Source organism: Falco naumanni, chromosome 2 (assembly GCF_017639655.2).
Source record: "Falco naumanni isolate bFalNau1 chromosome 2, bFalNau1.pat, whole genome shotgun sequence".
Lineage (NCBI taxonomy): Eukaryota > Metazoa > Chordata > Aves > Falconiformes > Falconidae > Falco > Falco naumanni.
The window spans coordinates 57,038,567-57,058,781 of record NC_054055.1 but is presented as its reverse complement, the minus strand read 5'-3'; the positions used below and the strand labels follow the sequence as shown (position 1 = coordinate 57,058,781).

The following is a 20,215-nucleotide window of genomic DNA, read 5'->3' as shown; positions in this document are numbered from 1 at the left end:
TTCTGTAGTTGACCACAGACTAATTATCTGATCTTTGATTCAGAGCTTCCACTTTGTCTTACCGCTGAATTCAAAGCCAGTTGTATTTCCACAGCCAGTGCCAACAAATTTTATTTATCTTTTTGTATGGCAAATCATAAATTGTCACAGTTCAAGATGAAACAAGTACAAGCTATTAAGAGTTCGCCTTTAAACAATAGCAGCCTCTTCAATATGAATATAACACAAACTGTAACACAGCAACTTTATAGGAAAGCAAATGATAGATTAGGGCAAGGTAGATGCATCCATCATCACAAATACACAGTATCACATGGAGTTATGAAAAATGGGTGGTAAATGTATATATATATGGGGAAAGTGCTTAGTAAATTTCAGTTTTGGCTGAAGAAACAGCAAAAAGCAACTTGTTGGTAACTCCTTTAACCACACAGGATTGTTAGGGTTGAGTTTGCTTTGGTAGATGGTCAACATAAACAGCTGTAGCCTATTCTGTGCAGAACAAGTGTAGTGTGAGTTCTAAGTCCATCAAGTGCATTTTGAAGTGAATGAAGTGAAGCATTTGCTATGGAGTGATGGAAGTGTCTTTTATCAGTTCATCGCATGTGTTTTTACTTTCTATGGATGCAAGACTTTGACCGCATACATGTGTTATTAGCACAAAAATACAAGGAGCCCAGACTTACTCATCTGTACAGTACTTCAGCCATGCCATCCCTGTTAGCAGCAACAGCTTCTGAACTGTCAATATGAAAGAAAAAAGCTGCTTAGATATATTCTTAGATTAGATTTCTCCATACAAAAGATGCTGAATTTTGCTATTTCTAATGGCCTTACACATGAACCAAAAGAATTACTCATGTGGTTTTAATTTCTACAGAGGCATACCAAGGTTGGACTATTAGTCTTGGTTGGCACCACTAATGTGTAACAGTGGTACCTGAGAATCATCTGACATAACAACACAAATTTCTAAGAATATGTCCAAAAAAGGTCAAACACAAAGGCCCCAGACTGAATTTACATGTAAGTGACCCTCAGGAACATCTTTGTCATGCTTTCAGATGATAAAGACCCAGCAGCATGTTAAGTACAGTCATTTTGTTTGGTCAGATTCTGTTTGGGAACACCTGCAAACAGACTCATTTTGTTTGTACATATGCTGTTATACTGACCAGTCCTGAGCGCTAGCAACCCAAACTACACAATCCATAGCCTGTTCCCTAGACTAGTGCCCTACTAGTCTCCTGCCACCCACACAGCACCTTTAAACAGTCACAAAATGATTGTGAGCAAAATAAATCAAGGTGTATGCAGCAGCAAGGTGTTCCAGGTTTCAGCTTCAAGTTCCACGAGTCACGTTTCGGAAAAGGCAATACCCCCTATTTTTAATACATCTGGAGGATTCTTCTTATAATAAACAACTACTCGGCACTACTCTGTATTCACATCCCACAGTACTGCTCCAGAAGCACCCACATCAGCCTCCTGTGGCTTTGCTACAGCTGAGGAAGAACCAAGGGAAGTGTAGCAGCTTTATTAAGGAAATGGAATTACTACTGAGATTTCCAAAGCAGATATAAAAGAAGTTAGACCACAGCCTGAAAATTGTTAGCAGAAGTTAGGTAGAGGCATGGTTCTAGTGAAGCTCATGTTTATTGAGGAAAAAAAAAAAATGTTGATAGGAAGAACATACCTGAAAATAGAAATCGGTTTGGAAAACTTTCACTTGGGGGGGAAGGCAATACATTACTTCCCCTTTCCACCAACCGCTACATAGGAATACATACACGTATCCTGCATGAGGCTGCTGACGCTTAGGTAACACCTCCGTTACCATTTTTAGCCTGGTGAAGGCCAAGGGAGAACAGCCATTTAGAGGCAAACACAGGCAGAGAGGCACTGCGAAGCGTGGGGAGCGTCCGTGCAGGCGGCTGCTGTCCCGGCGGCGGGATAGGACCCCACCGCCTCGCCCCTCCTCAGCCGCGAGCGGCCGCCGCGCCTCACACCGCTCGGAGAGCGGCACAGCCCCGCAACTGAAACCTAAAGATAGCCAACACAAAATCCACGCTTGTAAAAAAACCCAAAAATTTACAGAAACCAATGGAAACGCCCCCACGCCAGGAGACTGGCCGCCGGCCGCAGGCAGGGCGGGAAGCGCCCGAGCACAGCCCAGCGGCCTGAGGTACGGCCCCTCCCGCGCTTGCGCGGCGGCTCGAGCCACTCGGCGTACCCGCCCGTGCTCCGCCCCCAGCGCCGCGTGTCACCCTGCGAGGCTGGCTAGCCCCGCTATTTATTTGGCGTCAGCTCCTGATTGGTTCCTGGCCTGGCCAGTAGCGCCATAGCGAGGGCACAGCACAGCCAGTAGGAGCAAGGCCGAGGCTGTGTGGGCGGGGCAGCAGTGCGCACGCCGAGGCGGAGCGGGCCGCGGGAGCCGTGGAGGGTGGCAGCAGCTATGAGCAGCCCTCGCCGCCCTTTCTTCCTCATGGCGAGCCGGCCGGCGCTGCCTGCCTTACTCCTCGTTCTCTTGTGTGCCCAGCCGTGCCCCTGCGGCAAGGCTCCAGCCTCCTCCCAGGCCGTGACGGCCCGGCTGGCGGCGAAGTGGCCGGCGACCCCGTTGCTGCTAGAGGCGAGGTTCGTGCAGCCGCCGCCTCCCGCCGCTGCCTCGCTGGGCCGGGGAGGGCAGGGCCGGGCCGGGCAGCGCAGCCGCGGCGGCGCCTCCCCGCGCGGTCTCGTGGGGCGGGGGCGCCGCGCTGAGGGGGCGCGAGGAGGGGGCGGCCCGTCCTGTCCCGGTCCCCGCTGCGCGGGCTGAGGGGAGGGTGGGCTGGCGGGAGGGGGCGGCTGCGCCCCCTTGCTCTCTCCCTCTTTGAGAGCGTGTGTTGAAGTACTCCTTTGGTGTAAAGCTTAGCTGTGTGCTCCCTCTGTGAGGTGTTACGGATACTGCTGGCGGTTTTGAGTTGCTATTTAAGTCGGCTTGTATTTAACCTACTCGGGCGTCTTGCCGGTGAGGTTGAGGAGATGCGATGGGGCCGATCTACTCAACTGCTACGTTCTGCTGAGTAACAGTATTGCTTCATCTCACCCCAATTGGTTTACTCTCACTCAAGTGAAATAATTATCTGTGTAGGTATTTGTGAACATGTGAAGCTATAGTAGTAAAACGTCTTTTTTAAAAAAAGGTACTGTCAATTATAATTGTATTTTCAAAATAGGAAGTGAAAATGTTTTCCAGTGTTACATGTTTGTGGCTCCCCTGCCAGATTGGGTTTAAATCTTTTTTGGTTTGTTTTTAAACTTACTTGTTTGGAGAACTCCCATGAAAGGGAGAACTGCAAGTTTTTGTAATCAAATAAATGGCAATCTTCCAAAGTAAAGATTAGAAAACAGTACACTCATGCTAGCAAGTAGATCTTTCTGGCAGATGTAAAGAGGGGGAAAAGCAACTGATTTTCCTTTACGAAAAATCACAGTACTTAAAAAGCGTTACTGATAAGTTAAATAACTGTATTTGGAATGAAGCAAACCATACCTTTATGTTTTGTAAGGATTACCCCATCTTTGAAAGTGATCTAGAGAGCCTCCCCAGCATAGCGCTGTAGATATTGTCATCAATAAAAGACTGTAATTTAATTAAGAACTGTAACCTGGCAGTGGAAGTGGTTGAGTCGCCATCCTGGGAGGTATTTAGAAGATGCATAGACGTGGCACTTGGGGGACATGGTTTTGTGGTGGGTTTGGCAGTGCTGGGTTACCAGTTGGACTCAATGATCTTGAAGGTCTGAGTGTATGGTTCTTATCATTAAATTTAGTCACTATTAAATAAAGTTTGTGTGCTGAACTGATTTTATTTATAACTGCATGTTGTGGAAAAAGTAAAATTTTGTGTTTATTTCTGTATCAGAGAATAGTCTGCTTGCTTTACAGCTCTGATGGTTAAATTCAGGTTGGTAGTATTTTGTTCAAAATTTCTTTTAACCAAATATATACCACTGTTCAGTGTTTTATGCTACAGAGGTGTTAGATGATCATTGAATACTTAACACTTGGTTGTTGCTAGTTATTTGTTATTTTAAACAGCTGAAGATTTTAACTGTGGTACATTTTTGGACTAAATAAACCTATTTACAATTCATTTTTGTTTTTAAACAGTGAATTTATTGCAGAAGATGGTAATGAGAAGTTTTGGCAATTCTTGGAAACTGTGCGAGAATTAACAGTTTATAAACAAGGAGGTAAGTTAAACAGCATGCTAGTTTTAATATATTAACTTGCACCGTATTTAACTTTTAAACATCAAGCTAACACATTAACTAGTTCCAATCAGGTATAGCCAAACTCTTCCACTGTTCCTTACTAGGTGGTTTTCTTCCAGAAAATTGTAGCATATTTCCACCTGAGAGCTCTACCTGTAGAGGAGTTATAAAAGCAAGGAAGATGAGATGGACCGATCTGTTAACATTATGGAACAGAAACGTAACACTACCTTGTTAATGGCTCAGCAAGAGCTTATAGGATATTCAGACTTCATGTTTTGTGTAAAATGGACTTTTGTAGGGGAGAGAATCCCACAAATAACTAAAAAGAGAATGCTAGCTAAAGTAAAAAATGAAAAGAATGACCAAAAAAGGTTTAATACTTCTATCCTCCCTTTCTCAGTTTCTCTGTGACTGTTTTCTAGCAGCAATACTGGTGTTTCAGAATAAAAGTTTATCACTGTCAATACAGGATTAAAAAAGCTTTGCATGCTTAGACAGAAGATTACTAAGTTGTTAGAAGTTTGGAGAGAAGAAAGCATAAAATCCAACAAACGAAGCATAAATGAGCCATCCCGGAAGATACCTGGGAGAGCAGTTTACTAGGAATGACCATTATATCTAAAAATTTGGAAATCTATCAGGCTTTACAACAGGTTGGTGAGTATTAGACTTCCTTGATAGGTCAATAGATGAACAAGGTGAAAAAACCTTCAAAACAAGGTAGGGCAGTTTGATTTTGCTCTTCACTTCAGAATGGTACAGCTCTTTAGGCATGGGTGTGAGGACCTTACACTAGAAGACACTTCAGGTAAATTGAATGTTACATTAATAGTCAAAAGCTAATAAATCGTAGAAAGATCATGCAGGAAATGGCAGTGAGATGACAGAAATGAATCCTTATTATGTGAAAAATGCTGTAGATGGGAGGGAGAACTTCAGGAACAACACACATCAGCAATCATAACTGACTGAACACAAGTTCAAAAGAGATTGGTGTCTGTGTGGATAAGTCAGTGAGAATGTTACCTGAGTGCTCAGCAATGCCCAAAGTGGCTGATAGGCTTAAAAAATTAGTAGGGAAGGCACAGGGACCCACACGGTAAACAACATTTTGCTGCTTATGACTGTTTTTTTTGTTATAAAAAACTGGGGGTTTATAACTGCTTTTTTTATAACAGTGTTGTTATAATTGCTTTTATTTTAAGTAAAGCATGATGTTCTACTTTACTGTCTCCCTCTATTTTCCTCTTCATTTTTTAAGAAAGAATATAGTAGGAGCAGAAGACGTACAAAGAACTGTAATTATAGTTGTGGGATATCAACTGGAGAGGTAAAAAAAAATAATTACTGTGAGCTGATCAAAACTGGGGATGATCTGAGGTCAGAAGTATAAACAAAGCAAGAGAGAATCACTGAGAACAGTAGGCCTGAATGGTGTATGTTGCTCAGAGCCATTCTATGTAAGAGTATGAGGACGTGCAAAATGGAAGTAGGTACAGAATTTGACCTGTGGTCGGCTGCTAGTAGCATTTGTTGAGGCAAGTACTGTTGACTCATGGTGTTTAAAGCCTTTCTTTTTAAGGCACAGCATGGTGGCATGAGGTATACCCTCTGCAAGGTTTTCAATGACACAGAACTGGGAACAAGTTGAGAAGCTGGAGGGTAGGGCTGCCATTAGAGGGGCCTTGGCATGCTGGAAAGCTAGGCCAACAGAAATGGTTGGAAGTTCAGCAAAGGTGTTTTACAGACTCCTTCCTGCATGTGGGCTGGAATAAGTTCTGCAGCAGTGTGACCTGGGCGCTGACTGAGTAGAGAGTGTTTTTTGAGGAACAGATCTGAAGATTTTTCTCAACAGGGAGTTGTATTAATTTTTTTTTATTTTTATTTTTTTTTGCTTGAGAAGGCCAACTACATGCTGGGCTGTATCAGCACATGTAGCCAGTAGGTCAAGAAAAGTGATTATTGCACTGTATGTGGCACTTGTAAGACTACCTCTGGAGCACTGGGCCCAGTTTGTGCCTCCCTGTTAAAAGAAAGACAGACAAGACATACTGGAGGAAGTCTAGGAGAGGATCACCACAATGGCTGGAGAACTGGAGTAGACTTCTGAGGAAAGGCTGAGAGAACTGGGTTTTATTCAACCTGAGGAACAGAGGAGTAAGGAGAGACCTCGTGTCTCAACTTCCTGATATAGAGAAGATGGAACCAGACCCTTCCTGCAGGTAATATGAAAAAAAGCAATGGGCACAAGCTGAAATGTGAATATTTTGGTTAGATACTAGGGAAAACATTTCTGCCATGGGCTTGGGCAAACACTGGAACAGACTGCCCCAGGAGGCTGTGGAATCTTCCTTCCTGGAGGTACTCAAAAACTCTGCGGAACAAGGCCCTGAGAAACCTAATCTAGCATTGAAATTAGATCTCCTCTAAGTAAAAATTTGGACTAGATGACCTCCAGAAGTCTTTTGGGTTGGTTTTTTGACTTTTGACTTGACTTTTTTGGGTTGGTTATTTTTTCTGTGAGTGGTTCAGGTGCAGCTGGTATTGCCTTGAGCCAGGACTGATGTATTGGTTGATGTGTCAGTGTGCTTTCATCAGCCATTTCTTGTCTGGTTACTTGGACCAACTTTCCAAGGAATTTGAAGCTTTAGTATTATTAATTATTAGTGGCACAGATGTCTGTTGAAACCGTCTGTTAGCTACATACTTTACCTACTTCACCTGGATAAAATCTGTGTGATTGAGAATAAATTTATTACCAGTAGTATGATTTGCATGGCCTGTCTTGCCAATAAAGTATTAGATACTGGTAGTGGGGAACCTTGAGAATGTACTAAGATATTCCTTTAAGTCTATTAAGCAATTGATGTGTATGTTTGTCATTTTGGCAAACAAACTCCTGTGTTTATAATGCAGGAAGTGTCAAAGTTCTGACATCAGACGGTTTTCCTAAAAGTCAAGTTCATAGTTGTAGTAGTATTGTACAAGCAAACCAATACTCTCTATGAACAGGATGAGAAGGAAAGACTCAGTTTTAGAGGAAAAGAAAGTGGTTATTTAATGACAAATTACATCAGTATTGATTCTTCCAACTTAGAGCATCTTACTGAATTCAACATGATAAGTATGAAATAGAAATATTATGAGCATCATATGTATCTAGCAATAGTTAGGCCTCTTCCAGTAGGGAAGTCTGCATTAGACACCTTGTAGTAAAATGGTCAGCTAGAGTGAAGAATACTGAAACAGTGGAGGGGTGTAGTTACTGAGAGGTGTGTAACAGTATACCGCTGGGTGGAAGTTGGTTCTGTAGATGGTGTGGAATAGGTTTGATCTTAGCTGTTGTGTGTCAAGACACATTGACATAGAGAGATGTTCATGATGCATTGAGGCTGAAGTAACAGTAACTGCTTGAGCAAATTAAAGTATCTCGCCTGAAAAGGATTGGTTACAGGGACTGACTTCTCAGTTCTGCTCTGGGTGATACCTAGATAGGATGGATAACTGGGAAACAAAAGCATTGCTTTTAAATAAAAAGAATTTCTAGATTTGAAGCTGAAAAACTGGGTTTATAGGAGAAGTGGATGATAGACGTGTATCCCAACCTACTATCGAGTATTTCAGAAGAGTCATGAAATATTAAAGCTAAAAGGCAACTTAAATCAAATATGGTGGGTTTTTCTTTTTAAATCATCCCTTGGGTGCTTTCCAATCCATTGCTTATCAGTTCTCAAAACATTATTTTAAATTTAGAATAGTCAAATCAGCGTTTTTTAACTTAGATAAAATATTTACCCTTATCAAATTAGGTCTAGTAATTTGGGTTTATCTGTGTACCTATGATATATGTAGCAATTTAATGGATTTGGTAGGAACTATGTATGTGGAATTTGGTAAAGCATTTAGTCTGTTAATATGTTTGCTTGTTCTAACATTTTCTTTTATATGAACTCAAATCAACTTGGCCATTATTGAGGTTATACACTATGAAAAACAAAGTTAATTATGCGATACAGTATATTAAATTAGATTGAGGTCTTCAGGTAGCACAGACAACATTGTGTACATCTATTTAATATGCAGCATGCTTGCTGCCTGTCTTGTGCAAGTTTTGGAAATGTAGATGATGGTGTTTGGGGCTGCATGTATGTTAAAAAGAAATCAAAGCTGCAAAAAATTCATATTAAAACCAAAACAGTTACAAAACACTGAAGATTACATTTTAAACCTGCTGCAGCTTTTGTATCCCAAAAGGTTAATTTAGAAACACAGAGTGAAGGTGAGTAGCCAGTTCCCTGCCGATTAATTATAGCTTGAGTGTTTACTGTGTTCCCAAGTGGTTCAGTTTATGTATTGAATTTTCGGCAGCCTCTTAAATATGTATTTAAACCCCCCCCAAAAACAAACAAAAAACCCACTAAAAAAACAAACACACAAATATACATATAAAGACCAATCATGTAAATTACTTTTTGTGATCTAGAAGACTAGATTCACAGTCTAGGAGAGTTATTCACAACTAAAATATTTTTTACGTACGTATCAACCTTGAAGATTTAAGAAGAATCAGTCTGCCAAGCATGGCACTTCTGTAATAATGCAATAAAAAGGTATTCTTTCTCTACTGGTGTCTTGCTTGAATGTTATAGGGATTTGCCTGGCCAGAGATTACTTGAACTGCTGTTACCTGGGCTTTCTAATTCCCTGGCTGATCTATAGAAAAGATATATGCATCTTTGCAGTTGGAACAATCCCCATACTCCCATTCCCTAAAAATAATGATCCCAGCATCCTGTGGTGTTGTGACCAATTATGTTCGTTATGTTTAATCTCCCTACCTCCCATGCCTCAGTACTTTGAATTCTCCTGTGGGCCACCAGCATATATTCAGATTAATTTTTTGCTGCATCTGCGGGGGATCAGAGGAGCTGTGATGCAGACCTTACTTTCCTTTTGTGACTGTCCTGATCATCTGCTTTCAATCTAACTGATTTGAGATACCGCTGTGGGTTGTTGATAGTAAATGTCGATGTTTAAATAGGAGTCTGCTTAGCTAGCTGTTCAGTTCTTGTTGTAGTCAATCTAATCAATTTAGCTACAGGACTTGAGAGCGCTATTCAACTGACAAATTTAGGTATCTTTAGAGTGAGCTACATAGCTTTTCAGATTTTGTCGGCTGCTAGGCTATATCTCTCTTGGCTAGGCTGGATTTTACAGAATGTCTGCAGTCTGGAGCTGTATTCTATTAATGTCTCATTTATTTATTTTTAAATCAACTCTGTTAATTATTTTAGTGGTAATAATGCTATCATGCGGCATTTTATGACCAGAAACATCTGTTTCTCCATGGTTCCCTGTAACATCCTAAGAAATTTATTACGACTTCTACTCTTTGGCGTAGAGTGCAATGTTAAAATGTGCCTGGAGAGCAAGTAGTTACTAAGTTTCAAGGAACAAAGACTATATGAAAATAAATTTGTGAAACTGAAGCCATAGTTTTGTGTGTAATAAACTTAAAAAAAGGTTTTGCACTAGGTGGATCATGTAGCATTTGATGTGAATTAATTTATCTTGCTGAAGTTTAAAGTACGATTGTACTCTGAAAAAAGCCAGCAGCATTAATGTCAGTTGAAGCCGTAGGAATGGATGTATGATTGGATAAATGTAACCTTGTCAATATGTAATGCAATCATTTCTGAAGGTACATGACAAATTATCTTTTTTTAACTCATTAAAATCATAATTGTCTTAATCATCTTCCAGAGCAAAAATGTCAGTTGTTTTCTATATGGCACTGAAAGCACAGCTGGAATTTGTAAACCAAAGAACTTACAGACTTGTGGTAAAAATATTTTATTGAGGCAGTACCTTTACAATTGTATATTTAATAACTCTTTGTTGTATCCAGTGGGATGTTATTTGGGGCTGAGTGGACAGGCAGAAGTTTCAGATTGAATTTTTATTGTTGTGGAGATAATTTGAAGAAAATTTGGAAGTATAGTTATTGGAAAGATGTTTCAGTCTGGAAGCATTTGTCACTTCCAGATTTTTACATTCACTGCTTGGAGTGCATGAAGCCAAATTTCTCTCACTTGGGTTCTACTAGGGCTGTGTGTAGGTTTAGAAAACACAGAAGAGATGGAGGTTTTCTGTCCATTGAATTTAATGTTAGACCGTGATGATCATAGAGAATTTATGGGAAGGCAGTTTTCTGGAAATGCAGGTCATACCCTTTTGTAATATTAATTTTTTTTTCTAGTGAATTACAGCAAACTCAACCTTTCTAAATAATGAGTTTTAAGAAGGAGGAAAAGGCAGAAAGGAGATCCTAGAGGCTTTAAGAACAAAAGGAGATTGGGGTTCTAAAGAGGAAAGTGAAAGTACAGGAAGTGCTCAGTTATAAAAATTGTGTACAGAACTGCTGGGAGCAGTTAATGGGTATTTCCAAATCTATGGCAGGGCTGTTGTATGTGGTCTAATGTTTTGCTGGAACCTAGGCCATGGTGAGGGAATGGCATTTTGATTGATGTACTCATTTGAGATCAGTACTGCTGAAATCTACTGCAGCTGGGGCAGGTAAAATCTGGCAGGTTAAGTCGATTGAGATGATTTTCACGCTGTGTAAAAAAAAAAAATTGGGTGCCACTTTGGACCCCTAAAGGGATTTTCTACTGGGACGATTGCTCTACTTCCACAGCAAGAGCACATTTAAAATTAGGTGTTGACATAAGAACACAGATATCAAACTGTGGACAGCTAGAATGGCTCCTCCCTGCAACTTCTTTTCCCTTTGCTGCAAATATGAAAAAGATCTTGAATTACTGCAGTTTCCAGGTAGTAGCTATCAATGTAAGTAAAACACATGATGATTACATAGATTTGGTTGTTTGGGTTTGGGGGTGGGGGGCAGGGCAGTTCGGCACTGCTTCACATGGGTTCAGCTGTTCCTCCTGTGGAAGAGTAATCTCTGGAACAGGGATGGTGCACAGTGCTTGGTATGGTCACAGCTTTGGTTCTCCGACTCTAGTTTGTGTTCAAGAATATTATATAGTATGATGTATACAATCTGATTTAAAGTTTTGGTGAGCATTCTTCCTTAAACAGATACAGGTCTTTTTCACAGCTTCGTATTATTACAACCTTTTCTAATTAGGCTTCTTTGCTTCACAATCCAAGGACGACATGAGAATGTTCATTTGAATATGCCTCTAGAAGAAGAAATGAAGTTTAATTCTTTCCAAGCAATGTTTTTTATTGTCACTTCCATCATTCCCAGACACCATCCACCTTTCTTCTTACTTGGAGTCCTAATTTTGGCCTTGAGGAGAGATATGAAGGGAGGGTGGAAGCCACTTCACACGTTGCATCCATTCTCACACTCATGCTTATCGTGTATTTTTAAGGAAGAAACAGGATATGTGAGAGTAGCTCAAAGTATGTCACCTTTAAAAGATTTTTATTTATGTAAGTTGCATGGTTAAGAGTGTTCTAAGACTAAATGTGAGGAAATAATTTGTAAAAATAATGCTGGTTGAAAGTAACCAACCTTCAAAATATGCACTAAAAGGCTTACATAAGCTTGACAAAAATAAATGAACAAGCTCTATTCAAGACTTTCCATATGGGTCTGCAGAGAGACATTATTGTCTTGAGTAGATTTTTATATTGCTGAAAATTATTTGGGTGTTAACTAGTGCTATTGTGCTCACTTTTGCATCAGGCCTTTAGAATTCATAGTAAAGGAAACAATCAGCAGTGGACAACATTCAAGACTTTAGAACTGCCAAGCAGCACTAATATAATACTTACTTATTATGTAGCACAGGTAGATATGCCACATCATCTATGGCTAAATACTAAAAGTTTGTCTTTTTTTTTTTCTTGTTTTTTTTCCCCAACAGATTCAGAGCATTCCTATTACAATTTAATCTTGAAGAAAGCAGGGCAATTTTTATCCAATTTGCAAGTCAATCTGTTGAAGTTTGCACTTTCCATACGGGCATATTCTCCAACTGTTCAGATGTTTCAGCAGGTGACTGTATTATCTGATATATTTGGTATATGATTTGATATGGTATCTTGGCTGCAGAGTAAAGAATGTTCGTTATTAGAGTTCAGTAAAATACATGCTGACATTATTTGGACTCAAACATGATCCATTTATAAAGGTGATGCTTTATAAGCTGGTTATATTAGTAGGAACAAATATTCATGTTTAATTGTATGGATAGCATTATTTTCAGCATAGAATTTTTGGAATTGTTCATTTGTAAAACTCAGGTTGTGGGAGTTTTTTGCATTGCTTTAAATGCAGACATTCCCAAAGTAGGAAATTTCCTGTAGCGTGAAGTCATTTGTATTTATTATTTAGTGGACTTCTCATCTCTTTCATTATTTTAGAATTTGAAAAGGTGAAAAATAGAATAGTCAAATACCTGCTTTGTTAATGAAAAAGTGGGAGGATGTAAATTCACTGTGCTTCTAGCCTAAAACTGCTACTCTTTTTAGCAATGCCACCTTCAAGATAAAGTGACAAATCCATGTATCTGAAAGGTAATAATCTGTAATAAATTAGGGGTTTTTTGTAAGTGTTCTCTGGAGGAATATCATTATCTCAGACTCTTCATCTTTTCGTTTTTATCTTTCAGCTTGTGAATACCGAACCATTGATATGCAGTCATATGATTATGAGAATAGCTGAATATAGAGTTCAAAAAAAAGGGCAGGGGGTTGGGGAGAGAACCAAAAATTGACGTTAATTTTTTGCGATGTATTGGTTAGCAGTCAAATCTTTGTACATTAATATGATTGCTGATAGCAACTAAAATTAAAAATATCTCAGAGTACAGGCTGTGATTTCAGCTTGAAGAGGAGATTTCTCAGCCCTGTCTTTACAGAACATAAATGGACTTGCATTTTCTGGGGTATGACTGCATTTGAAAGACTATATTTCACAAAGGCTATATGGTCTTAATCTTCTAGTATTTTCCATTACTTTTTTCACATGTACCCAGTTTTGAATGGGCTTAATTAGAAACACAACTCAGTGGCAGCTGTTGAGTTATTTTAATCAAAGGGATGTGAGTTTAAGTTGAAGTGCAATCAAAGCATTCTGGTTGAGTATAATTGTTGAAATATTAGATTGCAGCTGATGAACCTCCACCAGAAGGCTGCAGTGCATTTGTGGTTATCCATGAGAAGCACACCTGTAAGACTAATGAAATAAAAAAGCTGCTGAAGAAGGCTACTAAGAGGTAAATGTAATGATCTGTTTTAAAAGGAAAAGTAGATTACTAAAGAGGAAAATACGTTATTGCATATATACTTGCAGTATTTTGAAAATTTTTTTCTGCGTAACTTGATAATGCCAAGCCCATCAATTCATGTTTACTGGATATTTAAAGACATACCCATTGACAGGGTATGTTATTTTAAAAGAGTTACTTTTGGTTTTGAAATACTTTGAACACTCAATTGTAAATCAAAGTAGGCTTTTAAAACAAAATCATAGAGCTTTGCTCCTCTAACCACGTGGATAATTTTGTATTTCTTCCCTTTTTTTTTTTTGGTATAGGATAGTCAAGTTTAAGTTACAGTGTACTTCCTATACAAACCTACCATTTAATGCATCTGAGACAGTACTGCTGCTGACAGATCTTTCTATATAGTCAGTGCCACTGCATTTGAGGTTTTCTGGATTGTGAGTGCTTGGCACAGGAGTGGAAGAAGAGTCTTACCTCAGCTGACATAACCTTCCCGCACCTTGTGCTAGACTTCGCACCTATCAAGTTTTTCTGCAGACTTTGTCCTGTGGAAACTGGCATCAGTCCAGAATAATTTTGGGCTGTGAAGCAAAATATGAAAACCTATCAAAATAAGAAATAATAACAAAATAATGAAAGCAAAATGCTTAATCTCTATAAAAAATAATTAATTTGTATTTTTTCAAGACCCGTATCTAATATCTATTTGTTTTTTTCCTGTAATGGTCAAGGTCACCATAATATACATCAGTGTCCATATCTTCAACAGTTCATGGAGATACGTAAAGCTGAAAGATTTAGTAGTGCATGTTTCTTGGATTTTGCGTTCTAGCAAATATAAATTGGGGAAAAAAAGCCAACACTGAAAACTTAGAAATTTCTCTCTTTGGGGATGGTTGCTTCTGAAAACAATTTTGTGCTCTGAATATATGATTTGTGGTATTTTCTAAGTCCATTGATGCAATTACAGTGTAATAAATTGTTGTCTTTTACTTATGTAATAGCCAAGGCTTTTGCAAAAACTTCACTGTGTAGTTTGCAATGTCCCTTTTTTAACTATTACAGTCAGTCTAGCAAATCTCTCTTACTGTATTACATAAATTATTTGTACCGTATTTTGGCTTTTAAAATGACGTTGAATTCTTCTGGTCATATATTAAGGCATCATGGGACTGTAACATACCACAAAGTCTGAATATACTCTTCTAAAGCAGCTAACTGGATTCAGGACATTCTCCTTTCTGGAGATGCTATCCCCAAATTTACAAGATTCTGGAAGATCGATAGAATCCTGAAGTATTCAGAACTGAAGGAGTTAGACTTGCTAGAAATCATTAACTTTAAGAACCCAAAACAAAACTGAAGTTATTTCTATTGAGTTGTTCTTGTGTTTTGGTTAGTTTTATGTGCACCAGTCATACTACAACCTTCAGAGCTGCAGGGACAAAATCTTGATAAATTTCCTCTCCTTTTCCCCACTCCAAAAGCAGTTGTGTCGCTCTAAATATTTAGAGTTCCTAGAGCTAGACTTTGAGAAAAAACATATTCACCTTCAGGTGATTGTTTCCACTGTTATTTCCAGTTGTACTGTGGGTAATGGATGCTTTTCATTGTGCTGGAGATGTTTAGCCTAGGTGAGGCAGATAGGGCTGTGCTTCTGTTCTTCCTTTTCTGTCTGGTGAACAGATGATACATGGGACAGTATACCTTCTCACTGTTGATTCCTCTCAACCAGTCATTCTTTTTCCTTGTGGCTTTTATGAAAAGACTTCGTTTTGTTTTATTGATTCCATTTTTATTTCAAACTATTTTCCTTTGTGTTTCATTTTATTTTTCTGTTTTCTGTCTTGGCATGACTCTTCCACAAGCCAGGCCAACTTAAGGTGGGCTTTCAGTTGTGTCATAAAGTTCCCCATATTGGATGAGGACACTAGAAATGTTCTGTCTTGGGGGATGATAGTTCCAGATCTCACTGGAAGAGAAAGAAGTCTGCAGTATTATTTTGTGCAGATCCATCAGCTCAACCTGAGATCCAGGAAGTCTCAGGCACTTTGGACTCAGAGAGACGAAACAGTCTGCATGTCAAGATCCAGGTTTTTCTTCGTCCAGTCCTTTATGCAGCAGCTACTGTGATTTGCACACTTTCAGCCATGTTGCAATGGACTGCATAGCTGTAATTGGAAGTATTTTGTGTGGAGGTGCTGTGGGCTGCTCAAGGATTGTGGATGTGTCAAAGGAAGATCTTCAGTAGTTACATGGCTGGGATTGCTTATCTTGCTAATTGTGCAAAACACAATGCTAAGACTTCTGGGGCTGTTGCTGCCAAGAGCAGAAGTATTGATGGGAATCATGTTTTGCTCAAAACAGTCAGTACCTTTGAAGGGTTGTCAGTACACGTCTTCTGTCCATCACATTTTTTCAGCTTCCCATCTTGGCAACTATCTAGGCAAGCATATAGTTGCCTGTATTACACTAGTAACTGGTTAATGAGTGCTGAATACCACATCCTTGTTGTTGTTGTGCTTTGAGGGTTTTTTTTGTCTGCCCAACTGATGTTCCTTCCCTTTCAGGCAGCCTTCTCATGAGAATCTCTTACGGCAGGAAATTAATTAGCTTTCAGCTCTAAGAGCAAGAGAATAAATTCCTTCTCACTACTCTTCAGTGTTGAAGAAAAACAGAGAATGGAGGCTTATCTTGGATTTACAAGGGCTGAACGTTCTAACTCTCTGAAGTCATTATGCTAGCTCTATGCAGTGTTACTTTACTGCAGCACTTAATTTTTTAGTGAAGTGTGTTCATTATAGTATAAAATGTGTCCTTTGAGACTGTCAGTGTTCAAGAAAGTCATGGTGGCACTTGGTACCCACCTTGTGAGAACAGGAGTCGTTCTTCCGCTATACATAGGTGAACAGTTGAGAAAAGATAAGCCCCTTGGTTTAGGTTTTCAGCTGTCTATAAATGGCTGTGGCAGTTCTTGTCCCTCTGGATATGAGAAGGAAGTAGAGCAAGGCACGTGCTATATGTGTGCTTTCATTGGGGCAAATCTGGATCTGTTCTTGAGCAGAGCTTATTCATTCAAGAGTTGTTTCAGACTCCCTGATGGCACCTACTTTGTCTGTCTTGTGATGACAGTGGGAAAGCTTGCCCGATACTTGTGACACTTGGCTGCATGCACCCAAGTTAATTCTCAAACCAGGCCCCTCCTTTTATCTATGCCTTACAGATGTGGTCTTTGATTGCATACCTACCAAGCTTACATGGAAAGTTGATGGTAAGGCCCTGAGTAGCCTGATGCAAACTGGGCCTGCTTTGAGTGAGGGTTTGGAACAGGTGACCTCCAAAGTTCCTTTGCAGGGTAGTTTATTCAGTGATTTTATATTGAAGATATTCCTAAACTTTGCATCACAGAAACTGTGGCATGTGGAGTTCTACTCACACCTTTCTAGTATGACTTTTCAGTGAGCATCTGCTACACACATTTCTGTAGTGCATGTTGGATTAGAGAGGTTTGGAGGGAGTTTACTGGTCTACTGCGCTGTTTACAGTGCAAAGGCAACTTTGAAAAAGAAGTGTACTCAATAATTAGCACCTTGAGTATATTATTCAATCATATCCTCTGTTACTTTTCCATCTTTGCCAGGTTTTATTCAAAAAATGTTTGCAGCCATCTAAGAAATCATTGCAGGTATAGAAAGCGTAACTCTTCTAGTCGTGGCTTGCAATGGTGAGGATAGGTAGGCAGTCAAAATTTGCAAAATTAGCTAAATTAACAGAGCTTGATGTTGTTTAAGAACCATAACCCCAGTTAGTTTCCATGTGTGTTTAGCAGCTTTCTCAAGTCACTGAATATCCCTCTGCTACTCTGTTACTCACTGATTGCTCTGCATCTCCAATAGATTTAATGCATCATTTAAATTCAAAGCTTCAAGCTGTAACTGATTGTTGCACAAAATCTCAAAGTACTATGCTTTTCATTTGCTTTTGTGTTGTGATTTTATAAAATATATTAAAATTATTTATACTTGATGCTGATTTTTCAATTGTATGTTTTAATTTGCAAATTTGGTGTTCTAAGTTCATTTATGAGCAATCATGATTATTTTGTGATGATTTTAACATGGATTGTATACTTTTAGCATATAAACCCTTACTGTTTTTTTCACATTTATCGCAATTATTTGTTTTTAAAACCAGACCCAGGCCATATCTTTTTAAGGGAGATCATAAATTCCCAACTCTCAAAGAGGATGGCCCAGTGGTTGTTCTTTATGCAGAAATGGGTACGAAAGACTTTGTCAAATTTCACAAGATTTTATCTGAGAAGGCGCAAAAGGAAGAAATTGTTTATGTTCTCCGTCATTATGTTCAGGTATGCAATTCAAATTAACATTGGTTCAGTAAACTGTTAGTGTTCTGTAATTATTTTGCTTGCTTTTTGACCAAACACATTTTCTACATTTATTTTTGCATTTGCCTAAATCATATGCAGTATGTATTCTAATTTTAAAACTTTCTAGGTGAAATGATTCACCTAATACAGACTTTGAAGCTGGGAAAGTATGATAATATTATCTAATCCTGCATGCAAGCACTGTTTGCATCACTGACTGATCTTGAGATATCCTTTTTTGGTTATATGTCTAGTTTTTGTATGTTGAGAGCAGACTGAACATATTAGGAACAAGAATGAGAATAAAGGAAAGAGAATAGAAAATAAAGTTGGAAAATAATTATGATTTTATATATTATCAGTATAATCTCATATGTTCGTTGCAGTATGATAGCATGGACTGTCACAGTCAACTTTACTAACTAGTTTTTTCATGTTTGCATCCCACAGTGTCAGTATTTTAAACATAATGATTTTTAATGCTTTTCTTAACTTACTCTTCTCCCTGAAACAAAACCAGTACATGGAACTATATTGTCCCCAGTTATTGGAAGGTTTTTGTAATTTGTATTCAAGGTATAGCTCTTAAGTAGTGTGGCTAATACAAGAATAATCTGATAGAGTGAGAGGTTGCTGTGATTTATGTAGACCAGGCATTTCAGGAAGATGAGATCCATAGTTTGTGGATGACTTTGAGTTGTTTGCTCACAGTAATGAAACAGAGAATTTGAAGAAACCAGCCTTAAATATTAAGTGGGGTGGGGTATAGTTTTACTGAATGTTACATTTTTATGCACTTTTATTTCAGCTAAATACCTACAGTCTCCTTGCTCTGACCAGCTTATGCACCATGGTGCCCTCCCCCAAATGCGTGCGTGTTGTCTTTCCTGCACATTTTCTCTCTTCAGACTGCTCATCCCTTTTCCTCCTTCTTTACAACGCCCATTTTTAGTCTTTGCTTCCCACTGAGAGATTCTCCCTTCTTGTTTATATTAAATGCCAGAAGAGGGAGCATTGCGAGCAGAAGAGGTACAATCTTTCCGCTTCAATTTTTTGTGCCAATATCACTGAGACTGCTTAGAGATTGCAGTGCTCTGTGCACTGAGATTTGCTTAGAGAAAGTCCCCAGCCCTGCTAGGTTTTCAGCTGTGGACTTGGAGGATTCTCAATACAGAATGATCCATAGGAATTGCAAGCTAAAGCTGAAAGACTTTAAAAAAAGTTCCTGCTCTGCATGTGAGAATTGCCTTTTGGAAAGGGGATTTTCAATAGTTTTTTGGCAGATTAGGATATGTTTTCAGAAATGTGTGCTCTGAGTGATTACAATTCTGAATGTCAAACTTCCACTGCAAAATTAGAAATACTTATTGTATGTTTTTAGTAAGTGGCAACCTGGTTTTAGCAGTGATACTTCAATATATTTTCTTAATCCTCTTTGCAGAAAGTGATTAACTCTTTCGTCAAAACCTTTTAAAAGAATCAGTCTGATGCAGAAACGGAGAACTTCCTCCAGAGTTTGGCAAAGTTAAAGAAACTGATAACAGTTTTTAAAATGTGAATTCTAAGACATAAATAATTACATAGGGTACTACCAGCTCTGCCTATTTTAGTCCTTCTAATAATATGTGAAGGGACTATGACACAGTGTTTCTGTGGTCTGCGGGAGATAAAGGAGTCCTTAATTTGCTACACACCTTCTCAATGGACTGTCAATATATTACATGACTTAATTTGTTTGATGTAGCATTTTGTACTTTGAATCATAAATTGAAAGATGAATTTAAGTTATTACTACTATAACATTTTGATGTTACAGTATTATATATTGTTAATCTCCTAATACAGTTTATTAAGGTGGTTTTTTTTTTTCTGTTAAAATAATATCATCAAACAGAAACCAAGTTCCAGAAAAATGTATTTATCTGGATATGGTGTAGAACTTGCAATAAAGAGCACAGAATATAAAGCAGTAGATGACACACAGGTTAAAGGTATGTGGGTTTTTTTAATTTATTGTTGATACCTTGTTGGAGATAATACTGAAATATATTATAATCCGGTTATAGAAATTAATCATAACCTTCAAAACACTACTGACTCTTTTTACAGAAGGAAGTCTCAAGCATAGGAACTAAAACATCAAAATATATGCTAGCATTTGTAAACAGCTGTGCTTAGGATATAGTTCATTACCTAACCTCTAATTGTTGTTTTCTGTGGCTTTTCAAAATGTAACCTTTAAGTGTAAGATTGTTTAACCTTTGTTCTTTAATTACTTTGTTTGTTGGCGTCCCTAATGTGTTAAT

At 38.7% G+C, this 20,215-nt stretch overlaps 1 protein-coding gene across 2 annotated transcripts in view; it reads left to right on the top strand.

Moving 5' to 3' along the window:
• The first annotated feature begins 2,399 nt into the window (after positions 1-2,399).
• The window catches only part of UGGT2 (UDP-glucose glycoprotein glucosyltransferase 2), an 89,577-nt gene continuing 71,761 nt past the window's right edge, over positions 2,400-20,215 (top strand). The window contains exons 1-6 of one of the 2 annotated variants that reach the window (XM_040584397.1): positions 2,400-2,634; positions 4,150-4,232; positions 12,158-12,288; positions 13,398-13,510; positions 17,714-17,888; positions 19,804-19,900. In XM_040584397.1, coding sequence (XP_040440331.1) covers positions 2,456-2,634; positions 4,150-4,232; positions 12,158-12,288; positions 13,398-13,510; positions 17,714-17,888; positions 19,804-19,900 — 778 coding nt within the window. In that variant the 5' untranslated portion in view covers positions 2,400-2,455. Of the gene's footprint in view, positions 2,635-4,149; positions 4,233-10,625; positions 10,637-12,157; positions 12,289-13,397; positions 13,511-17,713; positions 17,889-19,803; positions 19,901-20,215 lie in introns of those variants that run through there. The other variant, XM_040584398.1, reaches the window with a different exon arrangement.